Source organism: Ochotona princeps, chromosome 6, assembly GCF_030435755.1.
Source record: "Ochotona princeps isolate mOchPri1 chromosome 6, mOchPri1.hap1, whole genome shotgun sequence".
NCBI lineage: Eukaryota > Metazoa > Chordata > Mammalia > Lagomorpha > Ochotonidae > Ochotona > Ochotona princeps.
In genome coordinates, this window is record NC_080837.1 from 17,507,228 (window position 1) to 17,533,948 (window position 26,721).

General features: G+C 48.0%; 1 protein-coding gene across 2 annotated transcripts in view; it reads right to left on the reverse strand.

The window, feature by feature from the left end:
* Positions 1-626: 626 nt before the first annotated feature.
* SNX1 (sorting nexin 1) overlaps positions 627-26,721 on the reverse strand; it is a 38,192-nt gene continuing 12,097 nt past the window's right edge. For both annotated transcript variants that reach the window (XM_058665694.1, XM_004577996.3), the window contains exons 2-15: positions 24,603-24,714; positions 19,234-19,361; positions 18,637-18,703; positions 13,571-13,614; positions 11,519-11,660; positions 10,597-10,675; positions 9,160-9,235; positions 6,397-6,510; positions 6,090-6,183; positions 4,861-5,066; positions 2,486-2,629; positions 2,059-2,139; positions 1,542-1,613; positions 627-1,063 (exon numbers count right to left, since the gene is read on the reverse strand). In XM_058665694.1, the coding sequence (XP_058521677.1) occupies positions 1,013-1,063; positions 1,542-1,613; positions 2,059-2,139; positions 2,486-2,629; positions 4,861-5,066; positions 6,090-6,183; positions 6,397-6,510; positions 9,160-9,235; positions 10,597-10,675; positions 11,519-11,660; positions 13,571-13,614; positions 18,637-18,703; positions 19,234-19,361; positions 24,603-24,714 (1,410 nt within the window). In that variant the 3' untranslated portion in view covers positions 627-1,012. The remainder of the gene's footprint in view (positions 1,064-1,541; positions 1,614-2,058; positions 2,140-2,485; positions 2,630-4,860; positions 5,067-6,089; positions 6,184-6,396; positions 6,511-9,159; positions 9,236-10,596; positions 10,676-11,518; positions 11,661-13,570; positions 13,615-18,636; positions 18,704-19,233; positions 19,362-24,602; positions 24,715-26,721) is intronic.

Below are 26,721 nucleotides of genomic sequence, written 5' to 3' on the forward strand. Positions count from 1 at the left end.
GGCTCAATGGTAATAAGGACGTGTGGTGGGGGTGGAGAGTACCTTCTGCCCCCAACACTGGTCTTGCTCTGCTACCCCAGGCTGCTGTGCCCTTAACCTGGGCCACCCACCAAAGCCACCAAAGTAGGTCCCAGGCTGTGAGGTGGGGGATGGCCACTGGCTGGCTGGGCCTCACAGGGGAGGCGTGAGGTCAGCTAGAGCCTGGCTGCAGGTGCCAGGTTGCCTGGCAGTGATGGAGCTATGACTTGAGGCGGCCCAGGGCCACGCAGCAGAGCAGCACCTGAAGGCCCTCCCAGCTCATGCTTGTGACACATGGGGCTCTGCTGTGCGTCCTCTTCCTGGGCGGCCCCAGTGCCCAGGGGGAAGGGCTGGACCCTTATCAGTCCTTTACACCCGAGTGCCGTCTGGCTGCTGAGGATGATGGCATGGGTGGTGATGGGGATCACAAGACCTGCCGCCAAGAGCCAGACTCCAGCCTCCGGCAGCTTAGGGACGCAGGGCAAGTGGAGAAAGGCCACCCCCTGGCAGGAGCTCGGCCCTGCCCTTGTGCCTGGAGTGCTGACCCAGCCCCGCCTCCTGCTACGCCCCAGCCTGAAGCACAGAGCACCTGTGGCCCATGACCCGGCTTTAAAATATTTTATTACATAATCTTTTCATGGCACCATCAGGAGTAACAGAAAACGTTATTCCCAGTTCCTAAGCCACATCCTGAAAAATATACATTTGTATTTATATATTTATATCAATATTCCACCCCATCCCGTAATTCCACCACCTACTGTAGGTCTTTTGCTTAAAGCAGGAAACTATTCTCTTAGGTAAGAAAATATATATAGAAGCTAAATGAAATTATGGTTAGAGTAAACAGGGGAGGGGAGGAGAGTGTGGTTGAGGGGTGGGCAGAGGGGAAAGTCCGGCCTGAACAGGATGCATCACTGGGGGCCATCGCGGTGGAGGAGGACAGTGTAGAAAAAGGCAGCATCACGCAGGTGGCTCTGGGGTCCTTGGTCCCTTAGGAGATAGCCTTGGCTTCAGGAAGGAAGGCTTCCCAGTACTTTGCCAGCTGCAAAGAAGTGGGGGAAAGTAAGGGAGTGCCCCCTCTAGTGGCAGAGCCTGGGAGAGGAGCAAGCCCAGGGCTGGACACAGGTGGACGGGGCTGGGCAGGGAGGAGTTGGGCACAGGTGGACGGTGGCCTGGAGCAAGCTTTGGTTCCAGAGTCCCAAGTGCAAGGGCAGTGGTCTCTGAAGTAGTCTTGGCCTGCCCTGGATGCAGTACCCCCAAGGGGCCCACCACTTTGCTTTGCCTGGTTCCATTAGCTCTTTCGGATGGGCCACTTACTCCACAAGCCTGCTGTGGCCTTGGCCACCAGAGCCATGGGGAAAGGAGTGATGACGTTGTTCTTAAACCGCCCTCCCTCCCCAGCATGAGAGCAGCCCTGCTAGGCCCCCTGCTTATTAAAGCAGGTCACAGCCTGCCTTGGTTCCCATCGGTGTGGCCCCACACAGGCAGGCCATGGAGGACAAAGGTCAGGCCCAGCCTACCTGCTGCTGTGAGTACAGGAGTGTCTCCAGGTACTTGATCACGTGGTTTTTGAAGTCCTTGGATTTCTCTTTCTAGGGGAGACAGGATTCTACTCTGACCACGCAGACAGTTGCTCCTTCCCCATTGGATGCGCTGGTGATGTTTATTGCTGACCAAGGCCAAACACAGCCTTAGGGGACAGAGCCAGCTGCTGCCCAGGCCACCAGGTCCAGCCAAACAGCCTCCGCCTAGGCGTCCTTACAGGCTAGGAGGCCCACAGGAGACGGGGCGGGCAGCCTCTGCTTTGTGCCTTCTGATTCTAGTTGGGTAGACAGCTAGGGTGGGTTGGGAACCACTGTGCGCACACATGTGGAAATGTACACTCAGGACATGCATGCACACACACGCAAGCCCAGGCCTGTTCCCAAGAATCACCGTGTCCCCCGTCTTCCTACCCTCGGGCTAGACAAAAGTAACAGTCCTAGTAAAAAAATGGGCCTAGGATTGGGAGAGCAAGCCCAGGCTCTCCCAGCTCACCTCAAAACGGATCACTTCTTTCCGGACCACTGCTGAAATCCTCTCAAAGTCCCTTTCGTACTGAGTCACGCGTGACTCCCACTGGGGAGAGAGGAGACAAGCTCACTAAAGCTCCTTGGGGTGGCTGTGATGGCGTGTCTGACATCCTCACCCCGACCCCTGCCTGGTGGAGGAGCAGGCACCTGGGGTTCAGCATGTAAACTGAGGCAGAGCAGGGCAGAAAGCCAAGTAGCGGTAGCTGCAAAGGAGGTGCCCTGCGCCCCCAGGGCCAAGCCTGCCCCTTCCAGCAACCCAGGACTCCGGCTGAATCCACATTTGGGGCTCACAGCAGGGGGAGCCCCCAGCACATCATGAGTTCTGAAGGGCTTGCCTGGATCACCCAGGCAGGACCCCCAGGCACAGCAGGAAGAGACGGGGCTGGACTCACCTCGGTGATCTCCTCCTTGGCCTGCTGCAGCTTGTCTGGCTTGTTGGCCCACAGCAGTCGGGCCTCTGCCTCCCGCTTCTTCTGCAGTGTGGCCTGTGCGTCCTGCCAGCGCTGCCATGTCCTCATGCGATGGTCAAAGGCAGCCTAGAGGTTGGGGGAGAGGAACAATCAGCTCTTTGGGAGCAGCCTGGCCCAGCCGCCACACCTGGGTCAGGCTCTGCATCTCAGAGTTCTTGTCTGGCTAGGAAGTATAATGACCCACAGCACAGGCTTGGGGTGGGACCCCTCTCCCAGCTTCCAGGGGGCCAGCACCAGGCTGCCACACGGAGCTCTCCAGACCCCAATGGCTTGGGACCACGGTCAGGAGTGGGGAGCCAGATGCTGGGACCCGATACCATCCTGCCATGTGCCAGGAGCTCAGAAGATGGGGGCAGAGGACCCCAGGACCCCAGCCTCAGAGAATTATCACTTAGCAGAAAAGGCCAAGATGACAGTACCAAGTGCAGGTAAGCAAAGCACTAGAAAAACCAGCAGGGAACTCTGCCATCAAACTAGGGCCTGGCTTGCTCCAAGATGTGTCTGTGAACTCCAACCTTTAAATTGGGGCATATGGGTCTGTTGTGGCACAGCTAAGCTACCAGTTGCGACTCTGGTGTCCTGGTGCTGATTTAAGTCCTGGCTACTCTACTCTGCCTAGCTCCCTGCTCATGTGCCTGGGAAGCCAGCAGGGAGTTTCTGGCTCTTGGCTTTGGCCTTGTCCAGCTCTTGCTGTTGTGCCCTTTGGGGAGTGTAACAGTGGATGGAAGATCCACTTTGTCTCTCTACTTCTCTGCCTTTGAAATAAATAACCACATATTTAAAATAAATATTTAAAACAAACCAACCAACCCAAAGTGGGGCAGGTGTTTGGCGTGGTGGTTAAGATACCAGTTAAGGTATCTGTCCCATGTCAGAGTGCCCAGGGCTGACACCCGGCCCTGGCTCCTGATCCCAGTTTCCGGCCAGTGCACATGCTGAGAGGTAGCAGCAGGTGAGGGCTCAAGTCACTGGGTCCCTGCTATTCACTTAGGAAACTCGATTGCATTCTTTGCTCCTGGCTTTGGTCTAGCCCAGTTCCAGCTGTGCAGGAGCAGATCTGCCTCGCAGAGAAAACAGAAACCAAACCCGACTCCTCAACTGCACACAGGGGTAGCTTAACAAATCCTTGAAGTATCCTGGGGACACTGCTTTCACCCTTACCACATACACACCTGCTCAAAACTATCCAGGCCTCCAGGAAGCTCCTCAGAGTCCCCTTGCCAGTCTTTGTCCTGTCCAAAGGACACTTGCTGGCCTGGGCTGAGGCCGGCCTGCCTTCCCTGCACAAGTTCCCTTTCCAGGCCTCCTCAGGACCTCAGTGAATGCCCTGTAAAGTCACCTTCCCCAGCACTGCCCCTGCTGTTCCCTTGCAGTTTCTTAATATCTCAAGTCAAAGGGCTAGGTAAAGAGTGGTTTCCTATCTAAACAAGTGGTTGGACCAGTTCTAAGAAGCCCACAGCGGGTCACTTTTCCAGGCTCTCGTCACTGGGAGGCCAGCGGCAAGCCAAACAGCCCTGAGAGGGGTCCTGGCACACTCAGCTCTTACTCGGCACCTGGGGAGAGGCTCTGCTCTGACTGCTGAGGTAGGAGTGAGGTGGCCAGGCTCACCCATCCTGATCTCATGTCACAACTGAGGGAGACCCAGATCTGGCAGCACGGGTGTCAGGCTCCCTCCTGGTTTCTGCTCTTCTGAGGGAGACGGCTAATGCCCCCAGTTGGGCCTCCTGAACTACTCGGAGAATGTCCTGGTCGCCAGAACCAGGGCAGTCCACAGTGCTGTCACCTGAGTGCATGGCACAGAAGGGGAAAGCTCTGGTGATGAGTCCTCTTGGTCCCTTTGTCACACTCCCTGGACACAACGCCCAGCTGGACCGTATAGTCACATGACTGTCCACAGGGGAGGACAGGTAGAAATCAGTAAGAACTCTTATTGGGGCAAGGCCACTATGGACTGGGGAAGGGCTGGGGAAGCTCTGGGGCCAGGAGAGCAGGTGGCAGCAGCTTGGCCAGCAGGAAGGTGCCCAGAGAATACTGGTGGCTGCAGCCACGCGGGAGCCTCCTTGGACATTCAGGCATGGTTACTTCTCCCACTGCACCCGGGAAGCTGGCTGTGGGTCGCCACGTGCTTCAGAGTGTCCGATGGACTGGCTGGCTCCCACGGTGCCTTCTCTTTGCAGTGAAAGAAGGTACACCTCTTCAGTAGGGCCGATGGGATGCGACTTCCCAGGCAAGGGAGGAGCCAGGGCAAGGAAGGCCAGTCCACTGGAGGGGAGGGAGGGGCCAGCAAACAAGCTTACTCGGACGACGGCCAGGAGGCGGATATAATCGCTGAGGAGCTCAGCCAGGAGGAAGAAGTCACTGTTGGCCTGTTCCTGGTGGAGCTGCTCGATCTTTTCCTCCACCTCTGCCAGCTGGGAGAGCGCCCGCGACAGCGCCGTGTTGTCCTCGGAGCTCCCGAGCATGGCCAGGCTCTTGGCGAACTGGGCTGTGTTCAGAGCTAGCTCTGCAAGGGAGGGAAAGACAACAGACGTCCTGAGGGCTCACAGAACAGAGGGACTAGTCAGCTGACCTTGCGTGGCACGGCTCAGTCCCCACACATCCAACAACTGCAGACTTGGCTGCTCAGTCACTCAAAGCAAAGGGAATGTGGCCTAGCCCTAGGAGCAGTAGTGGCCCCTGGGATCCCAAGAGGCACTGGATGAAGCCAACCTGGAGGAAGCAGCTGCAATATTCCTGGAGAACCAGGGACAGGCATGCCTCTGATGGTATGTGGATGCTAGGGGCCAGCAGCAGGTCTGCCCAGTGAGTATGTGTGCAGTACGCAGTCCTGGGCGCCCTGAGGCAGGGCCTGCTTTCTGTAAGGGGCCGGACACTAAGAACTTCAGGCTCTGCAGGCCACACGTGGTCTCTGCTGCTCCCCACACCTCCACTCCTACTGCCCTCTTTCAAAATGGGAAACTGTTCTTAGCTCATGGTGACAGTTGAGCCCCAGGGCCAGAGGGGGGTCCATAGGCCAGGTGACCATTCAGCGCCTCTTAGACTGGCCTCATGGTCTTCTGCCTGTTTTGTTTAAGGTAGAGAAGGAAAGTATTCATGCGTGAAAATACCCACTAACTCTAAAGCATATCTCACTGCAGAATGCTAACAGGATGAGCACAGGAGCCAGAGCTGGCTGTCTGCCTTTGTGCACTGTTGCTCTGCCCAGGCAGCTCACGCATGTGTGTTCACCACCACTCAGCTACCAGTCACACTTGAGTGACAGATATCCACATTCCAGAGCCAGCTGTCACTGGACGGCTGCCCTGCACCCCTCCTGGGTAGGTGATGGGGCCAGCCCTGTGCTGGCTGAATCATGTTTCCTGCCAGCAGAGGCGAGCCTATTATTTTGATCAGAACATCAAGGACCAGGTAGGCGGAGAACTCAAGTGTGGATGGCTGAGAGTTCAGGAACGGCATGCCCTCCCCTCTCAGACTCCCTGGAGCCAGCCACCTCCCCCGGCCCCACTGAGAGTTCAGAGGTCATTACCTTTCCTGTGGTTGACTAGGGTTTCTACAACAGCATGCAGTTTCCGTAAGCGCTGCTCCTCACACTCTATCTCCTGGAGCTTCTCCTCAAACCACTGAAACACACAAGCCCAGGACTTTTAGTGGCACTCATGTGGCTGGGTGCAGATTGTCTTTCCTCCAGGTTTTTTTTTTTCCCCACAAAAGGACTGGATGGTCTTTAGGCAATGTCTGGAGTGGCCGCACTCCTTGGGACTTCTCATCTAAACCTTGGCCACAGAGGCAGGGAGCCTGGGGGTGGGAAGTGGGCAGGGAATGGGGCTACTCACGAAGTCGGATTCGTTCATCTTGATGGTCATCTTGCTGACCGCGTCTGTGGCTCTGTTAAACATCTTGAGGAGGCCAGCCCCACTCAAGGTCTGTGTACCCAAGGCACGTGGCAGCTACAAGACCAAAGGCGGGTGTGGCAGGTTACCTGTTGTCCCTAGTTTAGGTTCTGAAGAATTAGTGTATCTGTTAGACACATGCCCCAAACTTGCCCGACACATTATCTGAACTGTATGTAGATGGAATAATACAGGAAGAAAAGTCAGACTATCGTGTTAAAAAAAAAAAAAGAAATAACCAAATGCTTGCCCTTGATACCGTGTGCACGGAAGGAATGTTCCAGGAGCAGGTGACCCTGCACTGAGATTGTCTACCCACCGAGGTATGAGTTGCTCAAATACCAAGCATGCTTTTGTGAAAAGTCAAAATTTCCTTTAAATTAACATGTTTGCACATAACTGGATTTAAAAAAGTGTTGGAAGGCTTTGAAGCTGTGCTGAAGCTCCAGTCAGATTTCCCTCAGCGAACAAATGTCCAAGGATGGGAGCTGTATTGATGCCAACTGAGACGACTTTTGGGGATGACCTAGTTAAGCCAAGCATGCCGGATATTCAGCAGTCACTTGCTGGTCTCATCTTACTCTGCTTCCCCCAGGCGTGGAAGGGATGCTGAGGAACATAGAGTATGGATAGTGTAGCACGCTCAGACACTGAGCTCTGTGACAGCAGCTCTCTCCTTGGGACCACACTGACCCCTGAGGGACCTCCAGCCACGGCTGCACATAGTTTCCAACATGACCACTGGGGAGAGGGTGTTACTGACATCTGGTGAGAGGACACCAGGAATGGTGCCTCACACAGCACGGGGCAGATCCTAGGGACAATGATCCCACCCGCAGGGTCCGTGGTGCTCTGAAAAACTGCTCTAGGGGTCTAAAGCATGGATTTAGGAATGCCTAAGGGAGGAATTAAAAGGCTTAAACCAACTGGTTGTGAATTTTTTAAAAAATTATTTAACAGTGAGGTATCTGAGGCCTGGCGCGACAGCGTAGCAGTTAAAGTCCACGCCTTGAATGTGCCGGTTCTAATCCCGGAGGCCCTGCTTCCCATTCAGCTCCCTGCCTGTGGCCTGGGAATACAGTCGAGGACGGCCCAAAGCCTTGGGACCCTGCACCCACGTGGGAGACCTGGAAGAAGCTCCTGGCTCCTGGCTTCAGATTGGCTCAGCTCCGGCCATTGTGGCCACTTGGGGAATGAATCATTGGATGGAAGTTCTTCTGTATATCTGCCCTTCCAATTAAAAAAAAAAAAAAAAAGAAAAAAGAAAAAAAGAGTGTGAGGTATCTCAACCACTGGTTTGCTCCCTAAATGCCTATAATCAGCCAGAGTTGGGCATGGCCAAAGCCAGCAGCCAGAAACTCGATCCAGGTCTCCCACTCGGGTGCCAAGGACTCAACTACTCAGAGTGTCTCTGCTGCCTTCCAAGGTACACGTTAGCAGCAGGCTGGACTGGGGGACGGATGGGGACATTCAGACAGTGGCTGTAGGCATCTCAAGCAGAAGTAGCATCTTTTAACTGCTTGGCCAAATATCACCTTAACAGGGAATTGTTAATTAAAATATACCATTTTGAGTAAAAAAAAAAAATCCCATACATTTAGTACCATCTTCTTCATTACAGTAACACATGTCAATACAAATTAATAAAAATTTTGGGATAAAACAGTAGTAGTCCTACGGCTGTCACTTCCTTACAGTTTTCTTTTCAATGACATAAGCATTGTTTAACACCAGCATTTCTTAAGATCCTTAATGACTTACATGTTTCCACAGCTGTGTTTATGTGCTCTCATTTCTCTTTCTAAAATGCTTTTAATGTATGCAACTGTAGACGCATGTTTCTGTAAGAATAAAGTATTTGTTGCACTGATATATCTTTACCTAATTCTTCAATTGGTGGCAATTGGGCAGTCTCCAACTTTTCACAATCATGAATAGCCTATGCATAGGCTTTAAAAAAATCAAAGACTGTAGGGCCTGGCGGCATGGCCTAGCGGCTAAAGTCCTCACCTTGAACGCGCCAGGATCCCATATGGGCGCCGTTCTAATCCCGGCAGCTCCACTTCCCATCCAGCTCCCTGCTTGTGGCCTGGGAAGGCAGTCGAGGATGGCCCAAGGCTTTGGGACCCTGCACCCGCGTGGGAGACCTGGAAGAGGTTCCTGGTTCCCGGCTTCAGATCAGCACAGAACCGGCCGTTGCGGCTCACCTGGGGAGTGAATCATCGGAGGGAAGATCTTCCTCTCTGTCTCTCCTTCTCTCTGTATATCTGACTTTGTAATAAAAATAAATAAACCTTAAAAAAAAAAAATCAAAGACTGTCCAGTTGAGTCAACACTTTTGCTCCATGACAGTTCTGTGGTTTGTGGTAACTGGCTCCTGGCACAGAAATATACATTCAATTTGAGCCAAGTGGTAACCTCATGAAAGACATGCCAAGGACTTCCCTAAACACATCCCTGCTGATCCAGGAAGACAGAGGAACTGGGCTGCTGCTGGGCATTGATATTCACTTGCTTTGAAGACCAGACAGAGCTGCTTCGACTTAAAAGGCTGAAAAACACTTGTCACTCATGGGGGCTCACATGAAGCTAGGATATAGTTTAACTAGGCATATCACATGTTCAAATACTTGCTGAAAGAACTAGTCTCACTGGGGCAGGGGAGAGCAGGTATAAATTATAACATTGAGTTTGTATAATACTAACCTCTTCTTTTTCCAAAAATTCCCTGACATCAGGATCCTGTAACATGGTAGGATGGTTCACAATCCTCTGAAGGTACCTAAAGGGTAGGCAGTTATCTGGTTATTCCATCTGGCCTCAGAAGGTTCTATGTGTCAGAGCTGGCACTGTGGCATAGCAAGTAAAACTGCTGTCTACAGTGCTGTTCCAATGTGGGCAATGGTTTGAGTCCCAATTGCTCCACTTTTTCTATCCAGCTTCCTGCTAATGTGCCCGAGAAGGCAGTGGAAGATGGTCCAAGTGCTTAGGCCCCAACACCTATCTGGGAGACCAAGAGGAAGCTCCAGGCTCCTGGTTTCAGCCTGGCACAGTCCTGGACTTTGAGACCATTTGGGAAGTGAACCAGCAGGTGGAAGATCTCTGTCTGTCCTTTTTTTTTCTCTCCATAACTCAGGCTTTGAAATAAATAAATAAATCTAAAAAAGAAGAAAAAAAAAAGGTTCTGGGTGTCGTAAAGTACCGGCAGGGGTACCATGTTTTTTGTTCTCTGAGTAGGCACTTAAATAGGTCTCTAAAGAGTCCACATTCTGTACATTTTCAAAAAGGGACAGAAATCCAACTGGTCAGAAAGAGACTTCTGAGTCACTCACATATGATTATGCAAGAAAGGGAATATGGATTGTCTGCTCATGATAGGGAAAAAATAAGAAAATCATCTATCCCTGAGGCAGGAAGATAAGAGATATAGAAAGGGCTAGAGCTAATATGGGGCTGTGATTTTTTTTTTAATGTGACAGGCAGAGAGAGATCTTTCTGCTGGTTCACTCTCCAGATGGCCACGACAACCAGAGCTGGGTTGGTTCAGAGCCAGGAGCTTCTCTGGGTCTCCTACATGGGTGCGGGGGCCCAAGGATCTGGTCATTTTCTACTGCTTTCCTAGGCCACAAGCAGGAAGCTGGTCCAGAAGTGGAACAACTAGGACTTGAACCAACACTAATATGAAATGCTGGTGTCACACATAGTAGCTTTACCTGTTATGTCACAATTCCGCCCTCTGAAGTTTTAGTTATTTTTTTGAGAGGCAGAGAGAATGAGAGTGAGCGTGAGCTCCTATCTGCTGGTTCACTATCCAAATATGTAATGGCAAGAACTGGGCCAGGCCAGAGTTGGAAACCAGAAACTCAACCCAAGTTCCCATGTGGGTGGATGGGAAATCAATTACTTGAGCCGTCGTCATTGCCTCCCCGGCTCTGTATTAACAGGAAGCTGCAGTCAAGAGCACAAGGCATCAAATCCAGGTACCCCAACAGGAGATGCAGATGTCTTCAGAAGCGTCTTAGCAGCCAGGCTAAACACCCACCCCAAGAGGTGGATCTGTAATTCTGTCAGGGTTCCTCTGTCAACCTGAGCAATGCTGGCTGACTCACGTGCTATGCGGGAGAACTGTAGCAGGGCACTCACCGTTCCAGGGCAGCCCTTCTTTTTTCCAGAAATTCTGCCGATGAAGAATCTTCCTTTCCCACTTTCACTTTTGTCATGCCTAGGATGGAATTGGAAAGAAAAATAACTGTAGATCATTATCAAAAAAATAAATCTGTTAAACAAAAAAAAAGAGGAGGAGGAAAGGCAGGTGAGGGGTCACATTGCAAAACACAACCTAAGGCTGCTTCTCCATCCTGGGTGGGCAGCAAGTACTGGTTCTTCTCATTAGAGTCTTTTTAGATCAGGTCCAAAATTTAAAGCCTGGGACTTGCCCAGTGTATATTTTCTAAAAACAGAGGTCAGAGGACTGAGTGTAACAAACAGCTACTAATCCCATTTAAAATGTCTCAATCTGGAAGGAACAGCAATCATTTAAGGCTCCTGGAATTGAAAAGGAAACAAAAACGTGAGGGGCAGCTGTAGTGGCATAGCAGGTTGACTAAGCTGCCACCCGGGATGCCAAACATCTCTTATAGGAGTGCCTGGCTTGCATGCTGGCACCTCTGCTTCTGACCCAGCTCCTTGCTTATGCACACGCGAAGGCAGCAGATGATGGCCCAAGTCCTTGGCTTCCTGCCACCCACGAGAGAGTCTTGGATGGAGTTCCCTGCTCCTGGATTTGGCAAATAAACTAGTGGATAGATCTCTGGTCTCTCCCCACCCTGACATGCTACCTTTCAAGTAAATGCGTCTTAGAGGACAAAACAAAGAAAATAAGGTCCTCTATCATGCTCGGGGAAGGGATCATGTCCAGTGAGCCCACATCCCTAGGTCTCAACTGTGAGAAAACACCAGAAATGTCTCTTCTCCAACCAGACTCTGTCCGGTTATGTGAGTTAATATTGAGCAGTCAGTATATTGCAGAAAGACTTCAGAGGGAGAACTGCAGACCACAGCTTACCTATCAGGCTCTTCTCTGGCGGAGGAGGCACAATGACGCCATTCTGAGAGTGTTTCTCTGAGAGCTTTTCATAAAGACCCAGAAAGTCACTAAATCTTCTTTTCACTGAAAACTGTTTACTTCTGAATATTGGTAAGCTGGTCTTGGGAGCAGAGGGGAAAAAAAAAAAAGCAAGATGACTTCATTCCAAGTAGGAGGATGAGCATCACTGAGCGTCCCTAAAGACATCCAGATGCCACTCAAGGACCCAGTGCCCAGATCCCCGATCTTTTGGTCACCTGGAAAATCAGAGGCTTCCACAGCAGAGACTCTTAAACCTTTCTGAGCTATCAGCCCCTGCGGCAGTCTAGAAGCCCAAGGAGCCGGTCTCAGAATTGCGATTTTAAATATATTGTATTAAAGACAGCCAATTTAATTTAAATGTAGTTTAATTCACAGGTTAAAAAACAAAACAGCAACAACAAAAGAAACCTTTATCCTAAAGAAACAAATGTTGGGGGCTGACACTGTAGTGTAGTAGGGTAAGCTGCTCCAGACAGCCTGTGTTATATGGTATTGGTCTGAGACCTGACGGCTCCACCTCTGATCCAGCTCCTTGCTAATGTGTCTGGGAAAGCAGCAGAGGATGGATGGCCCAACTGCTTGGATCCCTGGTGCACTGGACTGTTGGTTTTGGGCCAGTCCCGGTCAGGCATTTGTGGCCATTCGTGAGTGAACCAGCAGATGGAAGATCTCTGTCTCTCCCTCTCTTTGTGTTCTCTGCCTTTCAAATAAATCTTAAAAAAAAAAAAAAAAAAAAGCTGGATCCTAGTATAAAGTTGATATTTCTGTATGTGAGCTGCTGGAATTAAACCAGGTAAACCAAAGCCAAGATAGGCGGACATGTGCTTCTTGGAGGGGAGGTGAGGGGTCAGGAGAGTGGTCTAGTGGTCTCACCTTACGCACTGACTGACCCTAAAAGCATCATTGGGCTGGAGCTCACAGGACACAGGAAGGAAGGACTTCTATAGCTAAAAAGGGTGGCCTACATCATCACAGGAGGACCCTGGACACTCACCAGATAGGCCAAAAAAAAAAATCATTTATTTATTTGAAAGGCAGTTATAGAAGTAGGGAGGGTGGAGGAAGGAATGGGGAGAAGGAGAGGCAGAGGCAGATCTTCTATTTACTAGTTCACTCCCCAGGCGGCCACTGGGCTAGTGTCACAGGTGGCAGCCAACCTGTTGCTGGCCCGACAGGCAAACTATAAGGGTGGCCTCCCCAGCTGCTGGCTGGGAAGAGAATCAATAAGAACTTTTACATACTACCAGTGGGAAAATAAAATTCAGTTTGCATTCCTGGTGTTCACCAAAGTGCCTATGACCTGGAAGCTACTGTTGCTTTTAACTTTTCCATGTGTGTGCTGACACTGTTTAATAATAGTCCACAGTTACGAAAGCTCGAGATATGTTATAAAAAAATATCAACCAATGGAAAAGAGTGAAAACACTCTGGTGTACTCACACATGGACTGACCACATCCTTGTTCAGTGGGGCTGAGCATGCCAAGCTGGTGCTACATAAAGCAAGCTCCACTTCAGCATGATTTTTTTTTAGGAAACTTCAAAGCAATGCAAAACAGTGTACTATTTACAGATATATGTAAAGACTCTTCAAAAAGGAACCATGATACGGCTCAGAAGAGTGGCTGTATCTAAAGCACCGGGCAGGGGATGCAACAGGCAAAAACAACGCAGGTGGACCCCTGGGGCTCATCTGTAGACTGTGAGCACTGCAATTATATCATACAAAAAAGGCCAGACCTAAGGGCCAAAGAGGACAGAAGGCAATAACGGCTCTGCATGCCAAAGCTCAGCAGGCGCGGAGACAGACTCCCTTAGCTGGAGCAAGCTGCCAAACTAGCTCCAAGTCACACAGAACTTACAAGGGATGGGGCTATTGGAGAGACGACGTGTGTCTTAATGAAATGGGTTTCCCTGCTGGGAAGCTGTTTGGAGTGCCCAGGAGAGATTCCTGAGCACATGTGGGCATTGGCAGGGCACTTAGGCTCACCTGTGTTGTAACTTTGTAGGCAACGTAAGCATTCATCCCGTCCCCTGTGGGAAAGCAAAGCAGGAGAGCATTACCCCTTAAACCAAATCAGTATGAACTTAGGTAACATTTAACCAGGGTTCCTAAGCCACAGGTGGCCTGGAGAAGGAAGGACACGGAGTTGCTTCATCTCTCAGCTCCATTTGCAATCCTAGGATCTGGCTCCTACTTGATTAGGCCCCCACGGCTGTCGGCTGGGCCTCCATCTGAGTTAGACAAGAGTCAGCCCCTGTTCCAGGGCCAGGCTTCCACTGATGCCCTCCACAAAGCAGCAATGGGTACTGACAATCCATCAGTTGTTACCATGCCAATATTTGGGCTAGCTACACACATCTGTCTAAAACCAAACAATCCTCTTGCTGTATAACGCAGGAGGAGAAGGAAGCGACTGATGTAAAAGGAAACAAGTAGTTCTACCCTGGCCCAACTCTGGGCTTGGTTTGCTCTTTCAGAAATACCACCCTGGTCCTGCTGCGGGGGCTGGGGATACGGACCTCTCTGATCCATCCTGTTCACCCAGGGCCCAGGGCCTGGCAGGAAGACATTTTGGCAGCCTGACGTCAGCCAAATCTCCCTTTCCTGAAGGAATTATTTTTGTGAAAAAGCCTTTGTTACATCACTCGGGATGTGAGCAACTGTTTTTCTCTGTAGTCATGTCCTGACCTAGAGCACTTGAGGCAATAGAGGCACCATTGACTCCCTGAGGACTGAAAAGACATATGCTGGAACCCTGACAGCCCTGGCTGTGGGGCTGGGCCATGGTGCTTGGGGTGGTTCTGTTCTTGGACGGATTCCTCTCCCACAAAGCAGGCAAACCTTGGGCAGCAGTCACGTCTGACCTTACACTGCCAAGCTGGTTTGTGGTGAAGGGCCGGGGGAGGCTGGACCAGCAGGGTGAGACTGCAGCCTGGCTTCAGGCTGAAGACACCTGTCTTCCTAGCGCACACAGAGATGTTGCCAACTACACAGGAAGAGGGGGCTTGCCTGCTCTACCTCTATGTGCAAAACAAATCATAAGCACAGCTTTGGAAACTACCTCACACCTTTAGTTCTCTTAACCACTTACACCTTATTGCTTAATATGAAGGACATTTGCCACTGACAAAAGAAAAAATGTTGAAAGTAGAATCATCAAAAATCCTATTTGTAGAACAGAATTCTGGTCAAATGCCAGAAAGGTCAGTGCAGAAACTTAGTGTCCACAGCAAGGGGAAGTCTGAGTGGACATGCGTGACAGAGATCAGCAAAGCAATGCTCTCATCTCTCTGCCTACGTCAGCAACACATATGCGAAGACACACTACATGTACATCCGGAGTCCACAGGGCATGATGCGATAGCCCTAAAATCTGGATTTACTTCCCAAAGAATTTTAGAGTTGAAGAGGGCAAATGCAAGTTGCCAAGGTTCTGAAAAGAATATCCTGGTACACGCAGGATTCTAAGTTGTTTAGACATATGAGGGAAAGAGAAGTACATGTTTAATCCATAGCCCACACAAACAGCACGTTGTCAGAATGACTGAAATCATTGTAATGAGCTGCTTCCTTGGCACCAACCCAAGTCAGAATGTAGACTACAGGGCAAGGAGACAGAAGTGTATCAACAAGAGTGACTGGTATTTAAATAAATGTGGTCCCTGTGGTGTTTAAATTACTCTGATATGGCATGAACTAGGCTGCTCCAAAGAGACTTTGAAGTCTCAACTTCTGAAACTCAAAATGTGACCTGTTTTAGAAACAGGGCGTTCACAGATACTGTCATCAAGTGAATGAGGGCATTTGGGTGTGCCGTACCCCATATGACCAGTGTTCTTACAAAACAAAGCAAAACACAAAAAAGGGGGGGGGGGCCTGGCGCCGTGGCCTAGCGGCTGAAGTCCTTGCCTTGAACACGCCAGGATCCCATAAGGGTGCCGGTTCTAATCCTAGCAGCCCCACTTCCCAAACAGCTCCCTGCTTGTGGCCTGGGAAAGCAGTGGAGGGACAGCCCAAAGACTTGGGACCCTGCACCCGTGCGGGAGACCTGGAAGAGCTCCTGGTTTTGGATTGGCGCAGTCACTTGGAGAGTGAATCATCGGATGGACGGAAGCTCTTTCTCTCTGTTTCTCCCCCTCTCTATATATCTGTCTTTGTATAAAAAAAAAAAACAAAAAAAAACGGTGGGACGGGAGGGGAGATGATGTATGTTTGTAGACACTTATGGAGAAGGTCAAGCGTAGATAAAAGCCAAGGTGGAAATGAAGCATTCACATGCCAATGCAGGCTCGAGGCTCTCAGAAGGCAGGGGAGGCTTGGCACATGCTTTCCCAGGCCTCCAAGGCTGCAGGGCCCTGCTGACACTTGACTCCAGAGAGCTAGGGAAGGCATTTGGTGGTTTGATGCGAGCCAGGTCAATGGGCTTTGCAACAACTGTCCTAGGAAACTAACATATTTCTTCTCTTGGCTCAAATGCCACAACTTACTGTTAAAAGAGTAACCTGTCATATTCCACCAGGAACACATAGCAGTGAATAACCAGAATAGTCATAAATATTAGAGAGGCAAAAGAGAATCCGAGATATGTAAACCAAGGGTTTGGTGCCCTAAAAGGAAGAAGGCTACCTTTTTTTTTTTTTTTTTTTTTTATTTTTATTACAAAGTCAGATATACTGAGAGGAGGAGAGACAGAGAGGAAGTGGAGCTGCCGGGACAGCGGCCATATGGGATCAAGGCGAGGACCTTAGCCACCAGGCCACGCTGCCGAGCCCAGTACTGTTTCTTTTACAGTTAAATGAAGGAGGTGTAGAGGACACCCATACACACCAGTGTAAAAGTCCATGTCAAGTAAAAATCAAGTTTACTGAAAGCCATTTTGACATAAAGTCTAATTAAGACTTTACAAATTCGCATTCCTAGTCTAGATAAATGAAGTTAGGAATTGCATTTTTCCTCTTAATGATTACAACTGTTCTTGTAACCATGTAGATTCCACTCCTAATTTGGTAAAAAGGTGCTGCCATGCTCTTCTGTAAAGGAACTATACTTGGAGGGAAGCAAAGTTAAGACCTACTTTTTTTTTTTTTTTTTAAAGATTTATTTTATTTTTATTACAAAGTCAGATATACTGAGAGGAAGAGAGACAGAGAGGAAGTGGAGCTGCCGGGATTAGAACCAGCAGCCATATGGGATCAAGGCGAGGACCTTAGCCCCTAGGCCACGTTGCCAAGCCCGACCTACTGTTTTCGCTTCACTAACATCCCTGTCTTGCTTGTGGCACAGGAAGGCTAGCCGAAGAGTCAAGTCTGGCCAAAGTTAAGTATTGCGTGCTTTCTAAAAACCAAATTTCTGTGTGGCCACAATTCAACCTGGGTCCTTTAGTCTTTCATTTATGAAAGAGAAATGCAGACTCCCCATCTCATTTGGAAAGAGTGCATGTTAAATGAAAAATAACAAGTTCAAGGGTGAAAATAGGTTCAGAATCCTAATGTTTTAGAGCATCTTCTTAAGCAATTTATTGTCTCAAAGACGGAATGAAATGGTCTTGTCAACTCCAAGGCAGAAGATGACATGTGAGTTTATTTTCTTGTTTTTAAGATTTACTTCTTTGGAACCTAGTGTGATAGCCTAGTGGCTAAATCCTTGCCTTGCATGTGCCACGATCCCAAATGGGGCTCCACCTCCCTTCCAGCTCCCTGCTTGTGGCCTGGGGAAGTAGTCAAGGATGACCCAAAGCCTTGGGACCCTGAACCTATGTGGGAGACCTGGAGGCAGCTCCTGGCTTCAGATTGGCCACTTGGGGAGTGAACCAATGGATATCTTTCTCTCTGTCTCTCCTTTTCTCTGTAAATCTGACTTTCCAATTAAAATAATAATAATAAAAAATAAATCTTTAAAAGAAAAAAAGGATTTACTTATTTACTTATTTGAAAGGTAGAGTGACAGAGAGAGGGAGTCAGATATTCACCTGCTGGTTTACTCCCCAAATGTCCGCAACGGCTGGATGTTCGCTGGGTCAAAGCCAGGAGCCAGGAACCCCATCTAGGTCTCTTACTTGTGGCAAAGACTCAAGTACTTGAGCCATCACCTACCCTGCTTCTCATCAGCAGGAAGCTAGATCAGAAGTGAAATAGCAGAACTTATGAACCATACCTGGACACTCTGATATTGGATGTGGGTGTGTTAAGTATTTTTTTTAAAGATTTATTTATTTATTTATTTATATTGGAAAGTCAGATATACAGAGAGGAGGAGAGACAGAGAGGAAGCTCTTCCGTCCGATGATTCACTCCCCAAGTGAGCCGCAACGGCCGGTGCTGCACCGATCCAAAGCCAGGAGCCAGGAGCCAGGAACTTCCTCCAGGTCTCCCACACGGGTGCAGGGTCCCAAAGCTTTGGGCTGTCCTCGACTACTTTCTCATGCCACAAGCAGGGAGCTGGATGGAAGTGGAGCTGCCGGGATTAGAACGGCGCCCATATGGGATCCCGGCATGTTCAAGGTGAAGACTTTAGCCGCAAGGCCACGCCGCCGGGCCCTGGGTGTATTAAGTATTGGCCTAACCTGTACTACAACTGCAGCCCCAGTGTCTGTGTTCCTGAAAAGGGATTCTAGGGAAGGGTTTATGGGATGCCACTTAGGACACCTTCACACCTTATCAGAGTGCCAGCTTGTACTTCCGGCTCCTGTTTCCTACTAATGTGTACCGTAGGAGGCAGCAGGTGATGGCCTCATAGCTGGATCCCTGTCACACCTGGGAGATTCAGTTGAGTTCATGGCTCCTGGCTTTGGCACAGGAAAGATGCATATGGAGAACTTCAAAATGTACACACACACACACAAATGACAAACTTGTTTTGGTGCAAGATATTTTGAAAGTCATGCATAATTTCTTCTTAACATACATTTTCCATGAGACCCCTTGTATTTCTATAAAAAACACACTGGTGAAACACTTTGCACTGGGCTGTTCTGGAGGTCACATCCCCAAATGAGCCACCTGTGCTTTCCACAGTGACATCCTAGCACTACCAAGAGGCCGGCACACACTCACCTATCTTCTCGGGATCCGTTATACCGACTGTCAAATCAAACTGGTCCTCCTGTTCTTCCTCCTCTAGCTTTGTAAAGAAAAGACAAATTATGAGAATTGATACCAAAAAGGGAATCCTGTATTCACCTTACAGGTGGTGATGTAATGACAGATGCATCCTTTTATGCCTTTCTGTTGAGCTCTGTCCATTCCCAACAATTCCAATGATTTAACTCCTACAAATTTATATTGGGTAGCAGCTCACAGGTCTTTGTTACAGCTACACCTTTAATACCTTATTTTCATGACAATGAATAGTTATGAGATTTAACACACTTGCCTCCTCTAGACAAAGGAAGGAATGAGAGAGCATATCCTTAAAAGAGAAGCTTCAGTCACTGATAGTTACCATTAGAGACCATTCAAAGGATGAGCTGTTCCCTGGGTAAGCGCTGCTCTACCCAATAGCAAGCCCACACTGGATTCTGGCTGTCCATTAACCAAACAGATCTCCTTAAATAGTCACAAATCTTTTCTTAAGGTTGACACTCAATCGAGTTCCACACTTTCAGCAAATAATCCTGTAAAATCCAAAAACAACAAGATACAGATTCTCACCTCCTCATAGCTTGGTTGGGGCTTAGGAGAATTCATGGCTTCTTGTGGGGGAGGTGAAATGAGCATCTTGGCTGGCCCCTTCTTCTGATTATTTTGTGTGCTGTCCAGGGATAGCTCCACTGTGGCATCTAACAACAGTTGATATTTTAAAACGAAGGTCAGTAACAGGCCTTTAAAGGCTAAACAATAATTCTGAAGGCAGAGAAACTTATAAAAACAATAGCAAGCACTTTCAAGTCATGAAATTTTCACGTGGGCCAAGGGGAAAATGGTGAGGAAAGTATTCTAGCACAGGCTTGGGAGAGTAACCTTTGGCTCTTACTTTACAAATAAAACTACTTGGTAACCTTCTACTGAGAATTTCTTTAAAGATGTATTATTATTATTAAGTCAGATTCACAGAGAGAAGGAGAAACAGAAGGATCTTCCATCAACTGGTTCACTCCTCAAGTGGCTGCAATGGCTGGAGCTGAGCCGTTCTGAAGTCAGGAGCCAGGAGCTTCTTCTGGGTCTCCCACACGAGTGCAGGGTCCCAAGGCTTTGGGCCATCCTCTATTGCTTTCTCAGGCCATAATCAAGGAGTTGGATGGGAAGTGGAGCAGCTAGGACATGATCTGGCGCCCATAAGGGAAGCTGGTATAATCTAGGTGAGGATTTAGCTACTGAACTATTATGCCAGGCCCTCTACTGAGAATTTAGTTAAGAACTAGGAATCAAGTAAAAGGACTACCTTTTTAGTAGCCAGAATGAGCATGCCAATTAATTTTACTCTTAGGAATATTTCTTTTGACCCTTATGCAAACCCTATTTTTTACTGTTACAACTGTAAAAAAAAATAAGTTTAGTCATCTTTTTTTTCCCCTAAGATATACTGTTGGGCTGGCACATGGTGTAGCGAGTAAAGCCAGCACCTACAATGCCGGCATTCCCTACGGGTACTGGTTAGAGTCCTGGCTGCTCTACTTCCAATCCAGTTCCCTGCTAATGCACTTGGGAAAGTAGCAGAAGATGGTCCAAGTGTTTGGACCCCTGTGCCCATATGGGAGACACAGAAGAAGCTCTTGTCTCCTGGCTTCAATCTGGCCCAGCCTTGGCTCTTGAGGCCTTTTGGGGTGTGAACCAAAATATAAATATAAACATTTGTCTTATTTATTTAGAAGATAGCATTAGAGAGACAGAGAGACCTTCAATCTCTTAATTTATTTCCCTGATGGCTGGAGGCTGAGCCAAAGTCAGGAAACTAGAACTCCACCTGTGTCTTTCAAGTGGGTGGTAGGGCCTCAAACACTCCAGTTGAGCAGGGAGCTGGACTGGAAGTGGTGTAGCCAAGGATCAGAACCAGTGCTCCCATAGGATGCGGTGTCACCTTCCAGTAATACTTAGAAAAAGGGCACTATTTTTCCACCCCTGAGAATAGCACTATTATTTTAGCACAGTTTAAGAACTGTTCATAATTACATGGTCCAGCACAGTGGCCTAGTGGCTAAAGTCCTCGCCTTGAACGCCCGGGATCCCATATGGGCACCGGTTCTAATCCCAGCAGCTCTACTTCCTATCCATCTTCCTGCTTGTGGCCTGGGAAATCAGTCGAGGACAGCCCAAAGCCTTGGGACCCTGCACTTGTGTGGGAGACGTGGAGGAAGTTCCTGGCTTCTGGCTCCTGGCTTCAGATTGGCTCAGCTCCAGCCATTGCAGCCGCTTGGGGCGTGAATCATCGGATGGAAGATCTTCTTCTCTATCTCTCCTCCTCTCTATATCGGCCTTTCCAATAAAAAATAAATCTTTAAAAAAAGAGATTTACTTATTTTTATTGGAAAGGCAGATTTATAGAAAGAAGGAGAGACGGAGAGAAAGATCTTTCATCTGCTGGTTCACTCCCCAAATGGTCACACTGCCTCAGCTACAAAGACAGGAGCCAGAAGCTTCTTCTGGGCTTCCCATACAGGTGCAGGGTCCCAAGGTTTTGGGCCATCTTCTACTGCTTTCCTAGGCCCCAAGCACGGAGCTGGATGGGAAATGGAGCATCTGGCAAAAAAGCAATGCCCATATATGATCGCAGTGTTTGTAGGTAGAAAATTACTCAATTGGGCCATTGCGCTGGGCCCTGAAAGAATGCTCTTTAAACTTTGGAATGCTGGAGCTAAAAGTCCTATACTTAAGTAGTTCAATTTTTTTCCCCTTTTAGTAAAGAAAAAATAACCGTTTGAGTTTGGCCTCAATGGGGATTTAATTTTAGTCTTAGGGAATTGAATGAAAGCTGTTTTCCCTTTTTAAATTTTCATTTGAAGCTAAAATAAGACCAAAGATGGAATCTGAAACAATCAAGTTCTGGATCAATGTTCTATGCATTAAAGGCGAAAGATGTCTGCAAAGCCTGCACCCTGCTAGCAACGATCTTAACCGCCATTAGAGAAGAGTAGGCTATTGTGGTGCTTGGATCAAGCAGTGAGCTAATGTATATACAGACTAGTCCCATCCTACAGCTCCTATAAAATAACTAAGTTAACAAACGCATCTGGAAATGAAACAGGAGGTATTGTTCTTTGAAAACCTTTTGCTTATTAGACTAAAAGTCTTGTGAAGGTCCGTGTGTTTTCTATTTTTAGAAAATGTTCATTTGAAAGGCAGAGAAGGAGAAACAAAGACAGACTTCTTCCATCTGTAGGTTCACTCTCCAAATGGCCACAGTGGCTAGGGCTGGACCAAGGTGAAGCCAGGAGCCCAGAATTCCATTTGAGGCTCCCATATCATGGCAGTGCATGGGCAGGCAGGCACTGGCTGCTGAGGAAATTGGTAGAGGCATGCAGCCCTCATGGCTAACGTGTCCGTCATCTTCCACACATTTACAAACATAAAACAGAAATGACTCTTGCCACACTAAGATTTCAACCCTTACAAGAAAGGATCTTGGGCCCAGGGGCGTGGCCTAGCGGCCTAAGTCCTCGCCTTGAACGCGCCGGGATCCCATATGGGCGCCGGTTCTAATCCCGGAAGCTCCACTTCCATCCAGCTCCCTGCTTGTGGCCTGGGAAAGCAGTCGAGGACAGCCCAATGCATTGGGACCCTGCACCCGCGTGGGAGACCTGGAGGAAGTTCCTGGTTCCTGGCTTTGGATCGGCACAGCACCGGCCGTTGCGGCTCCCTTGGGGAGTGAATCATCGGACGGAAGAGCTTCCTCTCTGTCTCTCCTCCTCTCTGTATATCTGACTTTGTAATAAAATAAATAAATCTTTAAAAAAAAAAAAAGAAAGGATCTTGTAAAGGTTCAGGTCTCAAAGGTAGAAAGTTTACTTTCTTTCCAGTATGCTATATAATTAAAGAAACATTCATATAATTTGCTCTCCAGGAATTATAGCTAAAAGCTCATCACCATTAGAAATGAACAGGTGTGTAGTTAAGGCTTCAGCACCATGAGGAGGTAGAAAATGTTTACGTCTCTCCATTCTTTGTTCTAACATCTTCTTATTCCAGGTTTTGGACATTTCCTGTCAGACTGAGCCTTAAAGGATCTTTCTGTCCTCAGCTCTCTCTTCCTCCTGATCTCATTCCCATTTCAAACTCAGCTCTTTTTTTTTTTTTTAAAGCTTTATTTATTTTTAGTGCCAAGTCAGATATACAGAGAGGAGGAGAGACAGAGAGGAAGATCTTCCGTCTGATGATTCATTCCCCAAGTGGCTGCAATGGTCGGAGCTGCACCGAACCGAAGCCAGGAGTCAGGAACTTCTTCCAGGTCTCCCACACGAGTGTAGGATCCCAAAGCTTTGGGCCATCCTCGACTGCTTTCTCAGGCCACATGCAGGGAGCTGGATAGGTAGTGAGGCTGGCGGGATTAGAACCGGTGCCAATATGGGAACCCGGGGCATTCAAGGTGAGGACTTCAGCAGTTAGGCCACCATGCTGGGCCCATGATTGCCCTCTCTCTAGCCTTTGGTAAATGTCACTCATTTTTAATGAAAGAACCCACGAGGTCAGTCTTCCTATCAATATTGCTTGGTCCACATCATTTTCCTCTTGCAAAACTGCCAATGTGCTTAAATTACTATTAGGATAAAAATTTAAACTCTAATTATTAATGTTGGGTCCGGCGGTGTCGCCTAGAGGCTAAAATCCTCGCCTTGAATGCCCCGGGTTCCCATATGGGCACCGGTTCTAATCTCGGCAGCTCCACTTCCCATCCAGCTCCCTGCTTGTGGCCTGGGAAATCAGTCGAGGACGGCCCAAAGCCTTGGGACCCTGCACCCGCGTGGGAGACCTGGAAGAAGTTCCTGACTCCTGGCTTCGGTTCGGTGCAGCTCTGACCATTGCAGCCACTTGGGGAATGAATCATCAGACGGAATATCTTCCTCTCTGTCGCTCCTCCTCTCTGTATATCTGACTTTGTAATAAAAATAAATAAATCTTTAAAGAAAAATTATTAATGTCTGAAGTCTTTCCAAATCTGATCCCAAACTATATTTTCCAGTTTTCTAGTCCATGCTTCTCTAAGAATGTTTTGTTTTGGTCTGACATGTTTATCAACTACCCCAAAAATAGTTCACATGTTCTGTCTGACCATCAGGACCCTTTTTCCTTTCCTCCTATATGAATTCTGACAAATCTAGGAAGGCTTCCAGTAACACCACAGATTGGAGCTTTTCAGTGTTACCATTCTGGGCTGAGAAATTCCATTGTGAGGGACTATCCTGTGTATTCAATGTGTTTATAGCAGCACTCAGAGCCTCTGTGCAGCACTCCAGTTGTGACAATGGGAAATGTCTCCAACCAGTTGGAAAATGTCTCCAACCAGAGGCAGGTGTCTTTTAAGGGAAGGGACGCATGCTCTGTTGAGAGCAAGGCAACTTCCTAAAACCAAGAACCATCCATCCTCAAATGTTAACAGAGCCAAAGCTGAGAAACCCTGCTCTCTCTGAGGGTTTTTCAATCTGTAGGTCACGGCTTGTTGGCGAGTGAGAATTCAATTAAATCAGTTACATAGAGCATTAAATAAAGGGAAATATTAGAAAATTTTAAGATTGTATTGGAAGTTATAAGGGCAGGTTACTTAAAATCTTTCTTGCAGTTTTGGATTATGACACTTCTTACTATTCGTCATAAAAGCTTAAAGCTTCTGCTTTACTCAGCAAGGGCCTGTGACAGTATTTTCATTCCTCTGCCCACATTTCTATCATTGACAAACTGTTCAACTCACATTCCTAAATAACTGTTATGCTATGTCTCACTTTTGAAACCTCCAACAGCCAGTGTTTTATATTTTGGAATTCTGCATAGCATCTTCCCAGTATATTTTTTCCATTTGTTTTTTACTTTCACTCAAAACGTAACAAAGCCATGTTAAGGGTGCCTGGTGTAAATTTTGCATTCGTACTTGCCTGCAAAGAGATCTTGTGGTTCTTGGTCTTGTTCCTCGTGAAGCCCATTTTCTTTGGAGCCATTGTTGATGGGAAGAATGGATGCAATTCTCTTTGGAGACTGCGGCTTACTCTAAAAACAATGAGGTATTTTGAGTAAAACAATACCGTTGAAACCAAACCCAACCTGGGTAGACAGTAACTGTTATCGCATCCCTCGGCCTTAGGGAAAAGCAGGATCTTTAGTTAGCTGATTCAATACACAGCAAATTGCTGTTAGTAATATCCCTGTCCCAGGGATCTGAGAGCTAATGCAAGCTCCCACGTTCTGGGATTATTAATATCTTAACACCACAACCTTACTGAAATGTCCTGTCCCAAATGACAAGTTACCAACACGGGTTTGTGTACACACAGATAGTTTTCAAAAGAAGCTGTCCAGAGGCATTTCTCCTTTGTAGTTGATGACCTTTGTTCTTTCAAATGCTGATGAGGCACATCCTCATGGCCACTCGGGTCCAGAACTCAAGCTCTGACCCAGACTTCCTTTGTGGAGTTAGCTAAACTATCGGCTGAAGCCTTACTGCTAAGTCTTACTAAGCCACCTGACTCTGGGTTAGTACATGAATACTTGCACGCTGTGTGTCAATCGATCATATCTTTTTTATTGTGAACTAAAGCAGACACACATTTCAACTGCACCCTGTCTCAGGCGGGGAGAACAAAAACCAGTCATGCCTGGCCAGTGGGCACACAGTGAAACAGTCAGTCCATGACCTTGATTAAAAGCTCAGTGATTAGCCACAAACAAGGGTGGAGTGAGTCCCCAGCCTGGGACCAGAACGAACAAAGCCAGATTGTGCAGAACATGAAGAGAAGCTGGGAAGCTGGCTTCAAAAGCTTTGGTGCAAATTGTAGGGTTTTGAAGCCAGGCCCTACGGCCAAATCAGCTCCGAGACCTGATTTAAGGAAGCATTTATGAAACATTTCCTTAACAAATCTGAGGGAGTTTGTTCCTTGGAGACAGAGCTTTTTGACTCAATACAAGAAAAAGAAATGACAGATCTATTTGGGTACACTGGCTTTGTCACGCAAACAGCTATATCCAATATCATGTCCTCCCTGCAAGAAACTCTTATCAATACTTAGACAAAAGTGTGCTTCAAAAATTATGTGGGAAACAAAAAAATTAACTAACTAATTAATTTTAAAAAATAAAACAAAGCAAAATTATGTGGGGAAAATGACATCAATAGATAAGTTTACTGAGGGCCAGGCATTGTGGTGCAGGATTAACTCACTGCTTGGGATGCTGATACCTTTTATCAGGGTACTGGTTCAAGTCTAGATTATTTGGGTCCAGCTTCCTACTAATGAATCTGGGAAGCAGCACATTATGGCCCATGGGTTGGGTCCTACCACTAATCTGGGCTCCTGGCATCAGGCTGGCCTGGTACTGGCACCTGCAGGCATTTGGGGAGTGAACCAGCAGATGGAAGAACTCATGCTCTCGGTCTCTGTCACTATGCTTTGCAAGTGGGTAAGAATAAATAAATACCAAAAAGAAAAGTTTCTCTTGGTATAGTCATTTTGAAAGGCTGACACTGTGAGAGAGTGTGTAAAAGCTGCCACCTGCAGTGCTGGTATCTCATACAGGTACCTGTTCAAGTTCTAGCTCCTCTACTTCCAATCCAACTCCTTGCTGGGAAAGCAGCAGAGAATGGCACAAGTACTTGGGTCTCTGTGCCCAGATGGGATGCCTGGTTGAAGTTCCTGATTCCTGTCTTTGGACCAGTCCAGCTCTAACAGTTGCAGCTATTTTGGGAGTGAATCAGCAGATGGAAGAGCTTTGTCTCTCAGTAGCTCTGCCTTTCAGACAATACATTTTTAAAAATAATGATTTTAAATTCTATGCATAGTTTTAAATAATACATTTTCCACAAGTTTATTTATTTACACTTCTAAAAAAGGATTGTATATCATTTACTTGAAAGACAGAGTAACAGAGAGAGGGACAGAGATTCTTCACCCACTGGTTCACTCCCCAAACGGCCACAATAGCCAGGACTAAGGCACATTGGGGTCAGAGTGAGCAGCTTCTTCCAGGTCTCCCGACTCCTGGCTGTGGCCACTTGTGTAG